This window comes from Balaenoptera borealis (genome assembly GCF_965194805.1).
Source record: "Balaenoptera borealis genome assembly, chromosome: 7".
Lineage (NCBI taxonomy): Eukaryota > Metazoa > Chordata > Mammalia > Artiodactyla > Balaenopteridae > Balaenoptera > Balaenoptera borealis.
The window spans coordinates 53906023-53924079 of record NC_138864.1 but is presented as its reverse complement, the minus strand read 5'-3'; the positions used below and the strand labels follow the sequence as shown (position 1 = coordinate 53924079).

Here is an 18057-nt window from a genome sequence, read left to right as displayed (position 1 = left end):
GATACTCCCAAATGGCATGCCAAGAAGTCTTTGCCAATTTACATTCTAGCCGTTTGAATGCCCATTCCTACACACTCTTGCCAACACCAGGTATTATCAATCTTGTTCATTTTTCCCTACTTGATAGGCAAAAATGCCATTACAATTGGCATTTCCCTAATGACTAGTGAGATAGGGTATCTCTTCCTAAGTAGATTGGCCTTTCAGATAACCCCTTCTGAACTGCTGCTTATCCTTTGTACATTTTTGTAGTATGTTGTCTACCTTTTTGAGATTAACAGGAGTTCTTTATCTCCTAGTCTTTTGTTTTTTTAAATAATATGATCTCTCTTAAGAGAATTTCCTAACTGGACACATTTTAGGGATGCTAAGACCTACACATCCAGACATAAAGTACAAACTTTTTTTTTTAATACAAACTCTTAACTTATTCAAAATGCATAACTCGTACTCTACAAAGAAGTGTGAAACATTTCTATGTATCTGTACATGTGAGAGCAAACTATGGGATTATGCAGGAATAGATACACTCAACTCTTATTTTCAATCTCCACTTGTAAATACACACACTTACTAATATAAGACAACACCACTTAGGTGTCAGATACTCCAAGAAGTCCTTTACAAACATTATCATTTAATTCCCAACAACCTCGCGCAATAAGTTTTATTGCCCCTATTTACAGATAAGCGGAGAAATCCAGAGTACCATCAGTTTGCCTGGGATCACAGAGATGAGCAAGGATTCTAACTGACGTCTGTGTGATTCCAAGCAAGGTACCACTGACCCTCCCAACAGTTTGTGTACTGCTGCCCCTAATTTTGCTCAGTTAATAGTGTGTGCACAGCGGAATCTAAAATATGACACAAATGAACCTACCTACGAAACAGAAACAGACTCACAGACAGAGAACAGACTTGTGGTTGCCAAGGGGGTGGGGAGGGATGGAGTGGGAGTTTGGGATTAGCAGATGCACACTATTATATATAGAATGGATAAACTATAAGGTCCTACTGTATAGCACAGGGAACTATATTCAGTATCCTGTGATAAACCATAATGGAAAAGAATATAAAAAATAATGTATATGTATAACTGAATCACTTTGCCGCACAGTAGAAATTAACACATTGTAAATCAACTATACTTCAATTTTTTAAAAATTATAAAAGTAAAAAAATTGGGAGAGAAATGGGAAAAGAAGGTAAAAGGTAATATAAGAACATTGATCTCATCATTCTAGTCTAGGGAGGGAGGTAGATATCATCTAAACTGACTTATAAAAAAACAGAAGACTAAGTACACATCAATGAAAAATTAGTTGATCTAAGAAAGAAATGGCAGATCTAGGAGTTGTCTTGTTGACGCTTGGAGAATGCTGCTCTTTATGGTTGAGCAGGTATTTCTGCTGATGGGGGAGGTTTGGTCAATGCCTAATGCAGATACACGATGCACAGTGCGGGGAGAGGGGAGGCCACAGGCCAGAGAACATTTTTTTATGTTTAAATTTTCCTGGGAATTCCCTGGCAGTCCAGTGGTTAGGACTCCACGCTCTCACTGCGGAGGGCCCAAGTTCGATCCCTCATTGGGGAGTTAAAGTCCCATAGGCCACGCGACATGGCCAAAAAATAAAAATAAAAATAAAAAAATAAATTTTTCTTGCCTTGCCAAAAAAAAAAAAAATAGTGTGTGTACATAGAAGGGTCTCATTTTTCTCCAAAGGTTCATTATATCATTTGAGATGTCTTAATAAAATCAAATAATACCAGGTGGTTTAATCATTACCATTGACTAAAACTATGACTGTCATAACTGACCTTAAAAAAGCGGCATAGGCTCAGTCAGCCTTACTACAGGGTTCCTAGTCCTCTCACGATTTACCCTAATCACCCTGTCAGAGGGTATCCTGGGAACAGCTCCATGCCCCATGTAATGTTCTGGGGCACAGCCGTTTCCAGGAAGCACTTAAGAGGTAAAAGCAGCTCAACATAATCTGCTGGTGAGCAGATCCCCAAATTAACCCAAGCACCAAGTCTTGCATGAGATGATCCCAAATAACCATCTGGTAAATGACATTAACTAAACTGAGTGAACCCCTAAAGTTAAACGCATGAAGAATCAGATCTCCTGAGCCTAGCAGAACACGGGGTGCTCTTGCTGCCCCTATGGGCTCAGGCTCCACCACAATCCTGCCTCACACTCGGGCCTCTCTAATTCCGAACAGCTTGCCATTCCCCCGCACACACCAGGGTATTTCACACTTACATGCCTTGCCTCCTGCTGTCTCTTCTGCCTTTCCCATCCCCACTGCACACAGCCTCAGTTGCCTTCACATGCCTTGCTCTCTGAACCTATGCCTAGCTGGCTGCACCAACACTCAGCTAAGCCCAACGCGCCTCCTGTGTTTCTGGGGCATCCCATACATAACTCGTGATGTATTTACCCCTTCTCTACCTGCAGAGATATTAATCCACCTCTGGGATCACTGGCACCGTGAGCCACTGTTAGTGCTGAAGACAAAAATATCACTCAGGGATTGAGACAGAACAAAGTACAAGTCACTATACTCCATGTACTTTTCTTCAGAACAAGTATCTTCTTCATCTTTCTAGCCCCTGAAACCTAGTATGGAACTGCCTACAAGCACAGGTGCTCCATCTATGCTTGTTAAACTAAAAACTTTTTATAAGCCATAAGGAATGAATTCACTTCTGAAACTCAAAAAACAAAATGCAGAAATAGGTAAACTTGCACACCAAAAATACAGAAATTAAAATTTCCAACCACACTTATCTCTCCAAAGAAAACCAAGAGCTTCTCCATTTTTGCAAGAACAGCTGACTTTAAAAAAGTAGTAAACATTTGGGGATCACTGGAGAGAACTCAATCATCATCATAGGTTTTCTTAAATAAGCTCACCAATCATCATCTGCCCAGTTCCAGTGGCAAGCTGAGGAGGACTTTGTTTTGAAAACTAATTCTTTTTGTTGTTGTTGTTGTTTGTTGTTGTCTTTGCTTATTTTGCTTTGAAAACTAATTCTTAATCAAATTTCTCCTCAAAATATTATTTAGTAAAGCTCCCACTGCAAGTAAGTATTGTTAGTTTCTGAGGTAAGATCCAAAATTCAAGGGCTTCCCTGGTGGCGCAGTGGTTGAGAATCTGCCTGCCAATGCAGGGGACACGGGTTCGAGCCCTGGTCTGGGAAGATCCCACGTGCCACGGAGCAACTGGGCCCGTGAGCCACAACTACTGAGCCTGCGCGTCTGGAGCCTGTGCTCCACAATAAGAGAGGCCGCGATAGTGAGAGGCCCGCGCACCGCGATGAAGAGCGGCTCCCACTTGCCACAACTAGAGAAAACCCTCGCATAGAAACGAAGACCCAACACAGCCATAAATAAATAAATTAATTAATTAATTAATTAAAAAAAAAAAGATCCAAAATTCAAGGTGGTAAGTATAAGAGAACATAAACCTCAGGTATTCGAACTTTAAGTTTTCAGAATTTAATCTTTATAGCTTTGACTTAATTTTTACATGCAAGGGACACAAATGAATCGGGACCTAAACTTGTCAGAGTCAGCAGAACATCCATGGTAGAAAGAATAAGGCTGTTCCTAGAATGATACAGTCCTCCATGCTTGAAAAGACCGTTTTACGGGCTTCTATGGTGGCACAGTGGTTAAGAATCCACCTGCCAATGCAGGCAACACGGGTTCAAGCCCTGGTCCAGGAAGATCCCACATGCCGTGGAGCAACTAAGCCCGTGCGCCACAACTACTGAGCCTGCGCTCTAGAGCCCGTGAGCCACAACTACTGAAGCCCATGAGCCTACAGCCCGTGCTCCACAAAGAGAGAAGCCACTGCAATGAGAAGCCCGTGCACCACAACGAAGAGTATCCCCCAATCACCACAACTAGCGAAAGCCCACGTGCAGCAATGGAGACCCAACACAGCCAAAAATAAATTAATTAATTAATTAAATTTTTTTTTAAAAAAAGAAAGAAAGAAAAGACAGTTTTTAATCAAACTGTCTCACTGCACAATTCACTGAAAACAGCTCCTTGGTTGTCAAACTATGACTAACCATGTCAATAAGTAAACTTATGTTTTGGGCAGAGCACTTCCAAATTTAAATGTGCATGTCTGTTGACATAGCAATTTTCAGTCTAAGAATTCACCTTATAGAAATATCCAACCAAGCTTCCCTGGTGGTGCAGTGGTTAAGAATACACCTGCCAATGCAGGTGACATGGGTTCAAGTCCTGGTCCGGGAAGATCCCACGTGCCACGGAGCAAATAAGCCCGTGCGCCGCAACTGAGCCTGTGCTCTAGAGCCCATGTGCCACAACTACCGAAGCCCACGCGCCTAGAGCCCGTGCTCTGCAACAAGAGAAGCCACTGCAATGAGAAGCCTGCGCACAGCAACGAAGAGCAGCCCCCGCTCGCCACAACTAGAGAAAGCCCGCACATAGCAACAAAGACCCAACTCAGCCAAAAATAAATAAATACATAAATACATTTATTAAAAAAAATATATATATATCCAACCAAGAGTCCTATGACATACATATACTTATGCTCCACTGAAATCACTATGAAAAGAACATTTAAATTGTTGCAACTATTTATATTGTTGCAATGCAACTTGGTTTAAGGAGAGTGAACTATTTGTACCTACACTGAAGATTCTTCAGGATACATTATTTAGTAAAAGCACAAAAAATAAACAGTATGATTTGATTATTAAATTAAAAAGTGTGGATACATGCACAGAAAAATTTCTGAAAAATAATATACCAAGTTACCAGCTATAAGACATGGGAAATACACGGGGATAGGGAGGATTAAAGAACAAATATTTTCACAATTCATGTGTTTTGAATTAATTTACATGCATACATTTGTTAAGAATTCATCAAGATGTTTTATTTAATATTCATATACTCTATTGTACCTAGGTTATACCTTAATTTTTTTTTTAAAGTAATAAATACTCAATGAAGATAAAAACAAAAAGACACCACCCAAAGATTTCTACTTTTATGAGCCCATATCCCAAACAGAACAAAAATTTTTCATATTTCTGTTATCACCACCAAATATAATATACATCCAGCCTTCACATTTGAATCTCAAGAGGAAAAAATATAACAGCTGCCATGGGAGTGACTACTGGGTGATGCTGTATTGATGCTTTATATACACATCCCCAGGATCCTGAGGCATCCTTTCCATTCTAACCTCCCAAATTTGATTTCCTCATCCTTAAACATTTATCATCATGAATTCAGAAAGTAGAGTTGGGATTCAAACCCAGATGTAACATTCTTCTGGCTACACCCTTCAGTTCAACAAGAGCACATGAGGCAAGCGTCAGGGCTCCTCATCAAGATGTTTCAGTACGATTTCCCCCTCCTACTCTCTCCCAGTCCTTAATATCCCAAGCTTAAGAGACTTCTTTCCACGAGGCAGGATCCTACTAAACTTGGTAACAAGGCGGGACGACCAGGCACCATGGACTCCACACAGGACACCTCTACCTCTTTTGCCATCTAAAACACATGCTGTGAATCACAATCACCTGCCTGGGATAAAGCCATGGCATCTACCTCCTCATGCCCTCTGTTCTAGACTCATATCTCCTTAGGCCCCCTCCAACTTCCCTGCAATTCATTTATACTAAGATGAAGCTGCTTAACAAAGCAAAACAAAAAAACAAAAAAACCTTCAAGGAAAAAGTAGTCTCATTTTCTGTCTTAAAACAGGATGTCCGGATATTTTTATTCTGCAGTAAGCCCCGGATTCCAGACTACTTGTACCTGTCTTTTCCCTGCAGGAAGACAATAAATCAACCCTTCAAAGAAGCCAAACAAGATTTCTTTTTTCTTCAGAGAAAGCAAGAAACAGGACATCTCTGCTCCGACTTGCCACTGCAAACAAGATCAGGCTGCTGTGTAAGCTACTTTTTGAGGATTTGACAACTTTAAATGGGAGAAATGAAGACAGGGCAGAGTCACAGGACCTGGAAATGGGTTCCACTAATCACCTGCAGCGCCATGGGCAAGTCACTTCTTCTCCCAGGGCTTTACGGAAAATCCTTTGGTAAAGCAACTAATACCATTTTTAAAAAACCCTATTGTGCTATCTCATTTTTATTAGTTTTCTCTCTTAAAATAGTAGGTGTTTAACACATTCTGAAAGTAGCATTTTATTAATCAAAGGACTTGCATAGACAAAGAAAGTCTTAAAAGAGTTATTCAGACCAAGTCACCTGCCTCAAAATCAAGTGCTCTAACATATCACCTTGTTTTGGTGACTCCTGTGGCCAAAGACAGTATTCATAATTTGAGAAGGAGGCTACTTTACCAAGGACCAGATTTTTTAATATGCAAAAATGAGAGAATTTAGGGCACTTCAAGGGTTTCTTATATTTCTTATAACTTAAATTTTATGAATAAAATGGACAGAATGCTTTATTCAAGTATACTAAAATAACAAAGTGATTAAAGTATTTTAAACCTCGCCCATAATATTCAAAAATATTGTGGCCATTAGTGTCAGCCTTTGCTTGTCTTTAATCAAGTATTTAGACAAGCACATAGAAGCACTGGACTTTGCACTGTTTTGGAACCAAATATGTACTAATAAAAAGCAGAATGGGTTGTCCACGAGAAAGTGAGCTCACAGTCACCAGAAGTGTCAAAACAGACGCCAGAGTGTAGGTCAACTGTTACCAACAAGTCTTGCCCACTGAACAAGAGGAGGATCTACTAACCTTAGGAGCTGCTTCCATCTCTAGCAACTTAAAAATAGAACATACTTATAGATGTTTCTGGAACATAAAAAAAAAAAAAAAAAATGAACTAAAAGCCTAATAAATGAATCCTGGAAGAAAGGCTGTATTCCAGGTTGCTCCAAAATTTGTAAATCGCTCTCCATTTATTTACAGCACAGCCAGAAGGCTGAGACTTAACACCACTCCCACTCACTTTTTCATCCATCTAAAGCACAAACTCTCAGTGATACGCTACACAGTTGATTACTTTCCTTCTCCACAGGCTTTCTTCACTTCTCTCTCAGAAACAGTTCGCTGTGCTTGACTTCCGCTAATCACTGGCCTCCTTCACTCTCCTCTGCTGGTCCCTCCTTCCTCCTAGAGCTCCAGGCTCAGTTCCTTGATGATCTTGTCCAATTCCATGATGTCAATACCACAAGCTAATGAAGCCTCGAATGCTCACCTCCGCTTCCTACCTTCTCCTGGGCTCCAGATCAATATATCCAACTACCTACTTGACTTCCTCATTTAAATTTCTAATAAGCATTAGAAACAAAATATGCCAAAAGTAAAGCTCCTGACTTCCACCCAAGAACCTGTTTGTCTCACAATACTCTCCATTTTGGTCAATGGCACCACCTTCCAACCAGTTGTTCTGGTCAAAAAATCTTGTCATCCTTTCCTCTTCTCACACCTCTCATCCAATCCATCAGCAAACCCTATTAGCTGTTCCGTAGAAATAAACAGAGACTGACCACTACTCGTTACCTCAAAAGTTAACACCATCCTCTTACCAGCATATTACAAGGGGACTGGCTCCCCATTTCTAGTGCTAAATGCTATTTTCAGGTATTTTATGTTCTAAGCATTTTCAAGCCTAAATGCTCCCCTCCTCCAGTTTGTGGAAATCTACAAAGATGGCCACCATCAATTCCTCCTCTGTGTACATGCATGCCACTCCACCATCAAGAGAGAGAAGCTATTTCCACACCCCCCTTGAACCTGTCCTGGCCTCGTGGCCTGCCTTTATCAATAGAATGGGATTAAAAGCAACAATGTGCCAATTCTGCACCTAGCCCTTAAGAGGCCCAGCAGCTTCTGATTTCACTTGGGGTAGCCAGCCAGGGGCCACTACTGAGTGATGAGACACAGAGTAGAGAAAGATGACCTGGATAAGCACCAAGAGGCCAGACATGTGAGTGAAGTCTTCTTGGACCTTTGAGCCCAGCTTAGTAAATGACCCAAAATGATACCACGTGGAACAGAACTAACCACCTAACAGACCCATATGACCATAGGAAAAAGTAAGTCGCTGTTGTTTCGAGGCACCAATTTTCAGGGTGCTGCGACAGAGAACTGAAACACCATGATCACAATGGAATCAACATCCTAAACAACTAAGTGATAGTGGCCGATATTCTAAGGACTCAGGCCTCTTTCAGCTTAGAGTTCCACTAGATTTTAACAGCATTTTTTTTTTTTCATTTCAAAGTTTGGTTTGAGGAAACAATAATTCCATAATTTCAAACCTTTTCCTAATCAAGTTAAATGGCCTCAGCATAATTCTCTCAAACACATAATTTATGTACTATGGACTCCCCTTCAGGGCAACAAAATTCCTATACTATATTGATATTTATAGCTGTGTTTATTTACCAAATACTTACCAAACAGCAATTTCAGACCACGATAAATCTTAATAGAACACTGAAAACTGTTTGCAACCAGCTTTCAAGCAAAACTCTGTAGTCAAAGCCCATTTGTAAACATCAGATTTATGGGGCAGAGATCCTAAGTAAACATGCCAATCCAGGGACTTCCCTGGCAGTCCAACGGTTAAGACTTCACACTTCCAATGCAGGGGGCACGGGTTCAATCCCTGGTCGGGGAACTAAGATCCCACATGCCACGTGGCCAAAACAAAAACAAAAACAAAAACCAAACAAACAACAACAAAAAGTTCTATGCCTGTGGTGATAGTTACACAACTCTGTAAATATACCAAAAATCATTGAATTGCACAAGTAAAGCAAGTGAATTGTATGGTATGTAAATTATAACTCAATAAAAATTTTTAAAAATAAAAATGCCAATCCTATCCCTTGGTCACTGCTCCCACACTGCCACCTCCTGTCTTATGACTCTAGAAGCTTGAATCAGAGTCAACAGTTGATAAAGGAAACTCAACTAAGAATAGCACAGACTCTCTCCTTCCTCCCAGACGAAACCAACCACCAGCGTTCCTGAATGGATAATTCACACTTTTCAAAATTAGTTACTGCTAGAAAAGTTGCTGTCTGAATGCTGCTAAAGACTATTAAAATGGAGTTGCTTCAAAATATATATCAAGGTGGCTCAACAGCTTCACTTTAATACAAAATCCCAGACCTATAACAACACATGAACTACAGTAGTGTGGCTCACAAAAGCATTTCAAAGTATGGCAAAGATCATGTCCCTCTTGCTGACTGCCCAAAAGAGGTACACGTGCAAAAGCAACCGAACTACCATACTACAGAAAAGAAATACAAGTCAAGTTCCTTACAGGGAAAAGCCCAGCTCTCTGCAATTCCAAAATATATTTTTAAACCTTAGCTGGTAACTCATTTATTTCAAGCAGAATGCAAAACTCAGAACAAAATATGCCTCCTGTTAGTTTATTATAATGGCATTTGGCGTGAACAGAGAATGTAAGTCATCACACAAATCAAAAGGAAACCAGAAACAGAAGCCAAGATTCTCAGTTCCCACTGGCTCCAGGCACATGTCACGTTTTCATAACGTCTTCCTTGTTATCATGGACAGCCACACAGAAGCTACTTATCAACGTTTTTTTTTTTAATTCTAATAAAGTGAGAAAGAAAAGTAAGAAATCTTTTAAACTTTCTCAAACCGTACTGAGAAAACAACGTGAAATCAAGAAAAATCTCATTGGCTACAACCACTTAAGCAGTCATGCATTACTGATCTTAAACCGAGCACTGCAAAGATAACCTTGCCTATGATTCTTTACCAGCCGTGAAAGTTTCCTAACATTCAGAATCTCAGGGCTATGCATGTTTGAGAAATTCCCCTAATTCACAAGATTCACCTGTACCACCACTGATAAACCAGGGGCATACCTGTTAAAATATTTAGCATTAAAAGCAGCTTCTGTCCTGAGACAACAGGGTCTTATGCCCTGGCTAATGGGCACATGGCTAGTCATGGCACCATCCTATTCTATACTTAACAGCTTTTAAAAGACAGCACTAGCTTTTAAATGGCCATTTGAAGTAAGATATATTTAAAACCACAGTAATTTTTATACATGCTCTACCCCATTTATATGCTAAACATAAGATTCTAATACGGAAATAAGCTGTTCATTTTATTTCCTTTTTTTTTTTTTTTTTTTTTTTTAATTTTAAGGAAGCAAGAAACAAAGACATTTGAGCTTAGGCACCACAGTCTGTTTTAACGGATCCTTCCTGGAAAAATATTAACTATGATATCCCACTATTTTTTCTCTTTCATTCAAATATGTTTTGGCTACATACAATTCTAATCAAGGCCAAGAGCTAAATCATGAGAAAGTTTAAGCTAGAAAAAGCTGGAAAATACACAAATTTTCATAATTTAAAAAAGTAATGGAAAACGAATTAAACCACCATCCGCTCAGTTCCCCAGTGTCAGCAACTTTCCTGTTACCCCTCCCATGCCCAAGAGCCCACAACATAACAAAAAGGAAATCGGTGCTATTTACAAAATCATATAGGGGCACACACAAGGTTCCCCAAGATACCAGTGACTCTTCCAACCAAAGTCAGCTACCGTCTTCCAAAGTAAAAACAATTTTCACACCCACCCTCACCCCCAAGGAGGGAGGGAAATTCTTTTTAAAGCTTATACCTCCAGAGTGAAGCCAAGTCTTCATGTGCTGTATCTTTTATATCTGTAACAAAAAGTACAACACTATCACTGGTACTCAGTGCAATCTTCTCTTCATTCTGGATGCAGGGAACCTCAAACTCTGTGAAGCACTGCTATAATCTTCCCCAACTGGGGGGTATCTGAATGCAGAAAAGCAACATTCCTTCCACATTCCCTTGTGACTTCGGTAATCATGAGCTAAGCTTGGTCTGAACCAAACTCAACAATGCCCCTTCCTGAAATGGTCCCACCCAGCTCTGCTCCCCGTCAGAGGTGGGCCATCCTACCACGCATCAAATCACCCCCTGGGCCTGCTCCCCTGTTTAGCTGCTGCAAGCCCATTGATCCATCTCAGAGTGCTGCCATAAGCATTCTTCAGCACCGGGCTCCCAACATGCCTTGCACAGCAGGTATAAAGGTCACTGCTGCATATGTGGGTATGCCTGCCTCAGGTGCCCACATGATGATGGGATGGAATGCAATGACTGCTAAGCACAAAGAACTCCACCCAGAAGTCCAGCAGGCTCACTGGCAAGGACTGGTCCGCGGCATTCAATTCACTGTCACCAGTACCACCTCTTGACCCTCCTATAGGTGCTGGGCATGTGGATCACCAAGGTGCCTTCTCTGCCCTCTCCCAAAGCCTATTCAGACAGTGGAACAGTCCAGATAAGGAAAACTACAACACAGTTCCAAGGTTCAGTTAGAACAAAATTGTAACACAGATTTCCAGCAAATCTCCCCGGGTAGGGCTTCCCCAGTAGCGCAGTGGATAAGAATCTGCCTGCCAATGCAGGGGACAAAGGTTCGATCCCTGGTCCGGGAAGATTCCACATGCCGCGGAGCAACTAAGCCTGTTCACCACAATTACTGAGCCTGCGCTCTAGAGCCCTCGAGCCACAACTACTGAGCCCGCGTGCCTAGAGTCCATGCTCCGCAACAAGAGAAGCCAACGCAATGAGAAGCCCGCGCACCGCAACGAAGAGAAGCCCGCGTGCAGCAACGAAGACCCAACACAGCCAAAAATAAATAAATGAAATAAAAATTTAAATTAAAAAATTTTTTTAAAAATCCCTGGGCAGAGAAAGCAAGCTCTATTGTTGTTTTTAGCCATTTCTGTACAAGCAAAGGACTTACTTGATTGCTTTCTAAATCAGTTAAAAAAAAAAAAAAGTTGTCTCCAATGTACTCACTCTTATTTGCTAGTAAGACAATATCATTCAAAATCCTCAGCATTTTAATGCTAATGAAAATCAGCTACAAAATTTAATCTACATTGTTAATAAACTGAAGAAGTTTCCATTGATAAATACTTTCTGCCACTGGTAACATTTTACTTTATGTGATTTCCTAAGCAGCAACTCCTGTTTGTCATAAAGTAACAAGTAAACTAAGTATGTTTTTAGGTTGGGCAAAAGCCTTTAAGAATAAAACAGGCAGTCTATTAACCAGACAATGTTTTTAATTCCCTACACATGGGGGACAAATTCACACCAGCCTGGAGAAGGAAAATCAGGAGAGTAAGGCAAAGTTATTGCATTTACACACAGGTCAAGACATTTAATGTTTAAATTTAGAAACTCTCAAATGTTAAAATGCCTGTCCTTCAACACAACCATCTGCCTATTTCTTATTCAACATCTGAAGAAAATTAAGATACAGTGGCTAAACATGAAACCAATTAGAACTTGAAGAATGTGCTTACATTTTTTTCCAGTAGGTAAACAATTCAGACTATGCCTTTAACCTTTTTTTAAGGAGCTATGACTTCTCCCCCAATTTTTCAATCGTTTATTAAACTGAGATCAATTTAGATAGTCTTCAGTACACATTCTATTGTTTTAGCTTTTAAAAGAGAATTCCATTCTGCTATATAAAATAACTTGACCCCTACCAAAATTCCCCACTAGAACTAAATCTGGCCACGCCAAATCCCTTTCCAACTATCCTGATGAAAATTAAGCACATGGAGAAGAGAAATCCACAAAAATCCAAACAGGCTCGCTAACAAAAACACAATTTGTGAAAGTGCTTTACCTGGAAGGGAGCTCAATCTAAAAATAGGCATAGGGACTTCCCTGGTGGCACAGTGATTACGAATCGGCCTGCCAATGCAGGAGACACAGGTTCGATCCCTAGTCCGGGAAGATCCCACATGCCGCGGAGCAACTAAGCCCGTGCGCCACAGCTACTGAGCCTGCGCTCTAGAGCCCGCGAGCCACAACTACCGAAGCCCAGGCGCCTAGAGCCTGTGCTCCGCAACAAGAGAAGCCACGGCAATGAGAAGCCCGCTCGCCGCAACCAGAGAAAGCCTGCGTGAAGCAGCGAAGACCCAACACAGCCAAAAATTAATTAATTAATTAATTGATTTTAAAAAGAAACTAAAAAAAAAACCACCCTTTAAAATAAAGTAAAATAATTTAAAAATAAATTTAAAAAATAAAAATAGGCATAGGATGACCTATTAGGTAGGCATCTCTCCCAGCCAAGCACCAGGCAAATGCACAGCAAACCCTTTCCACCCTCCAGCATACACACCCTCACCAATATCTAACCAGACGCTCTGGCTGCCCTAGTTTAAATTAACTTCCAGCTTACTACTTGGCCCAGGTTGGGAGTGGGGGATGGGAGTGGGGAAAGGAAGAAACCCTAACCCCACCCTGCAAAGCCCAGCGACGCATAAGCCAACACCAGCACCACCGGGAGGAAGCAGAGCCTTTCAAGTCAGTGCTACAGAGCCGGGATCTGGCCTGCCCTGGAGAAGGGAGCCATTTCTCCAAAATACTTCAGAGATTAAAACACAATCTCCAAACATTCTGTAAACTGACACACTACACATGCTTTCCGAAAAGTGCAACCCCCCTTGTTTAAGTAGCAAAAATCTTCAGTCTTCTCCATCTCTTGGTGGTTATCTGTAAGCAATATTTTTTAAATGGGGGCGGGGGTGGGGGGAGTAGGGGGAAGGCCTGGAGACAAAGGCGGGTTTGCAGAAAGCTGTCTTACTCTGCAGTGACTGAAAGGCGCTTCTGGGCAGGAGAAGCCCAGGCGTTCACTCACGTGTTCCAATCCCGGCGGGCGAGCTACCAGGGTAAAGGCAAATTCCTCTCCTCTCAGATGTGCGGACGGCCTCCCAGGCCTCTCAGACTCGTCGCCGCCAACTCGGGACAGAGAAGGAAAGGCACGCCACACCCGCGCGTGTCTGCAGCTGCTTTCGCCTATCCTGCACTTTCAGGTGGGGGGCGGCGGGCTGCAGCGGTCACCCATTGCTTCCTAATTCCCACAGATGCCCAGAAACTGCCCTTTGAGACTTTGATTTCCTGTTGCAGCAACTTGACCTACTCTGCCGGAGAACATGTAGCTGTGAGAGCTTCCTTAAGCGACTTTATACCAGTAACAATAATCCAGTGGCAGGGGCCACAGACAAGTCGTCTATTCCTTCACAGCAGTACCAACACACACTCACACTCACACCCACTAACCTGCCAGAAACTTAAAAGGCAAAAGACGGGAAACGCCAAGTCATACAGCAACCCAATAACAGTAAGAGGAAAAGTTGTTTTCAGCTGTGTTGAGTCTCTCCTCCCAATGGTTGAGAACAGAATCAATGAGAACATAATAAGTAAGCTCACCTTTGCCTTTTGGGGACCGAGTGCTCAACTTCTATGAGTTTCCCGTGCAGTTCCACTTTACCTGCGGACACACAAGAGGTGGAGGGGCAGTTGGCCCGGTTTAGCGGCTCTCTGGGCCCGAAGGACCCGCACAGCCTAAGCAGCGACACGAGTGGCCTCCTGAGACCCCGAAAGGCACCCGGACGTGGCTCAAAGCCGAGAGAGAAACCGGCCCCGCGCGGGTGGGAAGCTGAGCCCCTGGAGGCTGCGTGTGTGTAACTTACAGATGGGTGGGAAGGGGGATCAATTGGCTGACCCACTACTTGGGGAACACTCTACCCGCCCCCCCCCCACGTCCGCTTCCCCAGAGACTCCAGAAGACAAGTTCGGGGGAAGGGGCTACGTGGTCTTTCTTCAGGAGGGGGCGCCCAGGCCCTTCTCCCGGGTTCAAGCCCAGGCCCGCCGGGAACTGGCAGTGAGCGGCGGGAAAGGCTCGAGGACCGCAGGGCAGGCGCGGCAAGAGCGAACGTCCAGAGGCGCAGCTCAGCACGGACTGCACAGCGCGCGAGGGACGGCGCGCCACCCGCCACCCCGAAAGGCATGTGGCTCGGAGTGGGACCTGAACACAGCCTTGCCCCGGGCGTCCCCCCCCCCGCGCGCCTCCCCGCCAGGCACGGCCCCCCGCCCTCGCCGAGCGCTCCCCACCAGTCCCGGAGGCCGCGGCCCGAAGCCTGGCAGCCCGGCGCCACAGCGGGACTCGCTCCGAGGCGACCCCTGGTCGCCCGCGCCCACCTGCCCCTCTAGCTCGTTGTACGCGGGAAGGTCGAGCAAATAACCCGGGTCGCCCTCGCCCGCCTCCCGCAAGGTTGAGGGGAAGCGCGGGGCCGCCCGTGCTAGGCACCACCCGCGGCCTCGCTCGGCAGCCGGGTCAAGGCCACTTGGAGTTCTCCCGCGACCGGGTTCTGGGGCGGGAGGGGAGGCAGCGAATCCAACACCACAAATAACCGGCAGGGAGAGGAAGGAAGGAGCGAGAAACAGGCGTTCGCTCTCGGCCCCCAAGCAAGGCCCGGCGTGCCGGAGCCTGGAGCACGCGCCTGGGCCCGGGCGGGGCGCGGGGCGAGCACCCCCCTCCTCCAGCCCCGCTCCCAGGCGCCACACAGTCCCCCCCGCCTCCCCCTCCGAGCCCGCGCCGGGGCTTTCTTGACAGCGCGTTCGCTCTCAGCCCTCAAAGCCCGGCGGGGGAGGGGAGCCGCGGGGGCCGGGTAGGCGCCCGGGCTGGGAGAAGGGCCCCGACCCACGCGTGCAGGCGCCCGGGCCTCGTCCCCTCTCCCCCGCCCGCCCAGGCCGGGGCCCTGTGTGGACAACCCCGTGTCAGCCGCGGCCCGACCCCGGCAGGCCCGGGCAAGCGGCGCGGGGCTGGGCAGGCGTCCCGGCGGAGCCCGGCCGGGGCCCACCTGAAAGCGCTTCGATGGCCTTGAGGGCCCAGCTCTCGTCCGGACAGTCCACAAACGCGTAGCCAGTCTTCACCAGGAAGGGTCCCGACACCGGGATCTTGGCGTCCTTGAAGATACTTTCCAGGTCCGAGGGGACGGCGTTCTCGCTGAGGTTTCCGATATACAGTTTGTTCATTGTGAAGAGCGGTTGTTTAAAAAAATTAAGAGAAAAACGAAAAATTAAAACCACCCACAGCGATGGATGGATCCGGCGGGTTTTGTTCCCCTCCTCTTCTCGCCGTTAAAATACACAGACACACTAAGAACCAAGGACAAGAACGAGGAGCGAAAAATCAGATCCGAGGGTTTCTGTTTTTCCTTTTCTAGGTATTAAAAAAAAAGAAGAAAAGAAAAAGCCTTGCTACAACCCAAACGCATCAACGAGTCTTCCTAACTCGGAGGAGGAGGCGGGATTAGCGAGAAAAAGGAGGCGAGGAGGGGGGGGGGAAACTACTTTTTGTCTCTTACTCCCCAACCCCTCTGGCATCGGCCAGCGGACTGTGAAAATATCACACTACGTGAGGGCAGGCGCCGCCTCCCCATAAAAAACCCAGAAGGGTGACTGGCAGGGGGGAGGGGAAAAGGGGTGGAGGGAGGAAGGCGCAGGAGGCGGAAAAAATCCGCTCCGAGTGTCCGGCTTTTTGAATGAGCCACGTGTTCAAACTACAAATCAACGTCTCACGTGAGGAATCCCAGCGCCTCAATTAGAGTGGGCTTCGCAGGAAAAAAAGAGCTAGCAGGAGGAGGAAGAGGGGGAGGGGAAACGAGATTGGGCGAGGGACCGTGAGAAGGCGAGGAGGAAGAGGGGCGGAAAATGCTAAAGGAGCCGCAGCCGAGGCACGGAGGGGAGCGCGGCCGGGGGAGCAGATTGTCACCACGGAGTTTAGAAAGGGTTATCTGGTCGGGGCGGATCCGGAGGGGGAGGGGAGGGGGAGGGGAGAAATATTGATTTTTTTTTTTTTTTAATGAGATAGGAGTCGGGGTGCTAACTAGGCAATTCCTCAGCTCTATTTACCGGAGTTTTAAATGTTCGATTTTTAAAAAGAGGTAATTAACAAAGCCAAAGAGTCCCCATTCCGAACTCGCCTTGTGGCTTTCATGACACAAGTGTAACCTCGGCAAAGCCGCGAGCACCTTCCCAGGGCTGGCAGGGACGGAAACGCAGTGAGGGGGTGGCTGGCTGGGTGGGTGCGGGCGGGAGAGGCGGGCAGACGCGCCCCACCCTGTGCACCCTTTACAGTCGCGGGCACCGGGGAAGTGGGGCGGCCCCGAGCCAGGGGGATGGGGGATGGGAGCCCGCGGCGTCCTGGGCGGGTGTCTGGGCGACACCTCCTCCGCCTCCGCCTGCGCTCGCGGTGGCTTTGGGCTTCGCGTTTGCCATTGGTTGCGCGATTCAGAAAAGGCTCCGGGATCAATGAGGCCGGGGGCGGGCTTGGCCACCGGTGGGGGAGGGGAGCGCAGGGGCCGAGGTTTCTGGCGTGGGGATGGGGGCGTCCCGAGCCTCGGAGGCCAGAGCCGAGAATTCAGAGTGGGAAAAGTCGGTATTTAAACGGAAACCATTTCTTCCTGTAGTTTCCAGAGGAGGAGGAGGAGTGGGGTAGGCTGGTACTTTTATTTAAAGAATTTTAGTTGGAGAACTTGGGACTCTTAAAACAGGAAGCCCGCTCTGCTTTACCCCTGGGTGGTATTTGCACTCGAAAAATTGCTCGAGTCTCTTTCTGCTTCTTTTCTGCCCGCATTTGGCCAAGAGAACCATTCATAATTTCCCCTGTGTGTAACGAGTACAATGGTGGGTGTTGGGGGGAGGGTCTGGGCCCGGTGGAGCCTTACTGGGCCGACAAAATGAGGACTGGAGACGAGGAATACGGAAATGAGTGCTGGGGTTCTTTTGGAAATCTTCAAGTGTTTCATGATTGTGTACTCCACTCAAAGGCTTCATTTGCACCAGGATACTTGAGGTTTATTTTTAACAGGTATTCCATGGAAAAGAATGCTTATTTTTTAAAAGTGATTGCAATTATATATAGGATGGAACTATAAGCAAGAATCTTTAATGACTTAATACTCTTATTATTTAGTAAAATGTATAGAGTAGCAGAGAAAATACTGTTTACACTGAATCATCTTCAGTAATTATGACAGTTGATATAGTTCATTTCTTTTGGTCCAATCCGTATATGGCATTTAAAGGTGTATGACTTCCAATCGAAAGATGAATGGCGGATTATTTTTTAAATATGTGGGAATTATTGCATGGTTTAAAGAGC

General features: G+C 45.2%; 1 protein-coding gene across 2 annotated transcripts in view; it reads right to left on the bottom strand.

Moving 5' to 3' along the window:
* The window catches only part of IGF2BP3 (insulin like growth factor 2 mRNA binding protein 3), a 147487-nt gene extending 130392 nt beyond the window's left edge, over positions 1 to 17095 (bottom strand). For both annotated transcript variants that reach the window (XM_082398391.1, XM_082398392.1), the window contains exons 1-2: positions 15752 to 17095; positions 14319 to 14379 (exon numbers count right to left, since the gene is read on the bottom strand). In XM_082398391.1, coding sequence (XP_082254517.1) covers positions 14319 to 14379; positions 15752 to 15926 — 236 coding nt within the window. In that variant the 5' untranslated portion in view covers positions 15927 to 17095. The remainder of the gene's footprint in view (positions 1 to 14318; positions 14380 to 15751) is intronic.
* Positions 17096 to 18057: the final 962 nt, after the last annotated feature.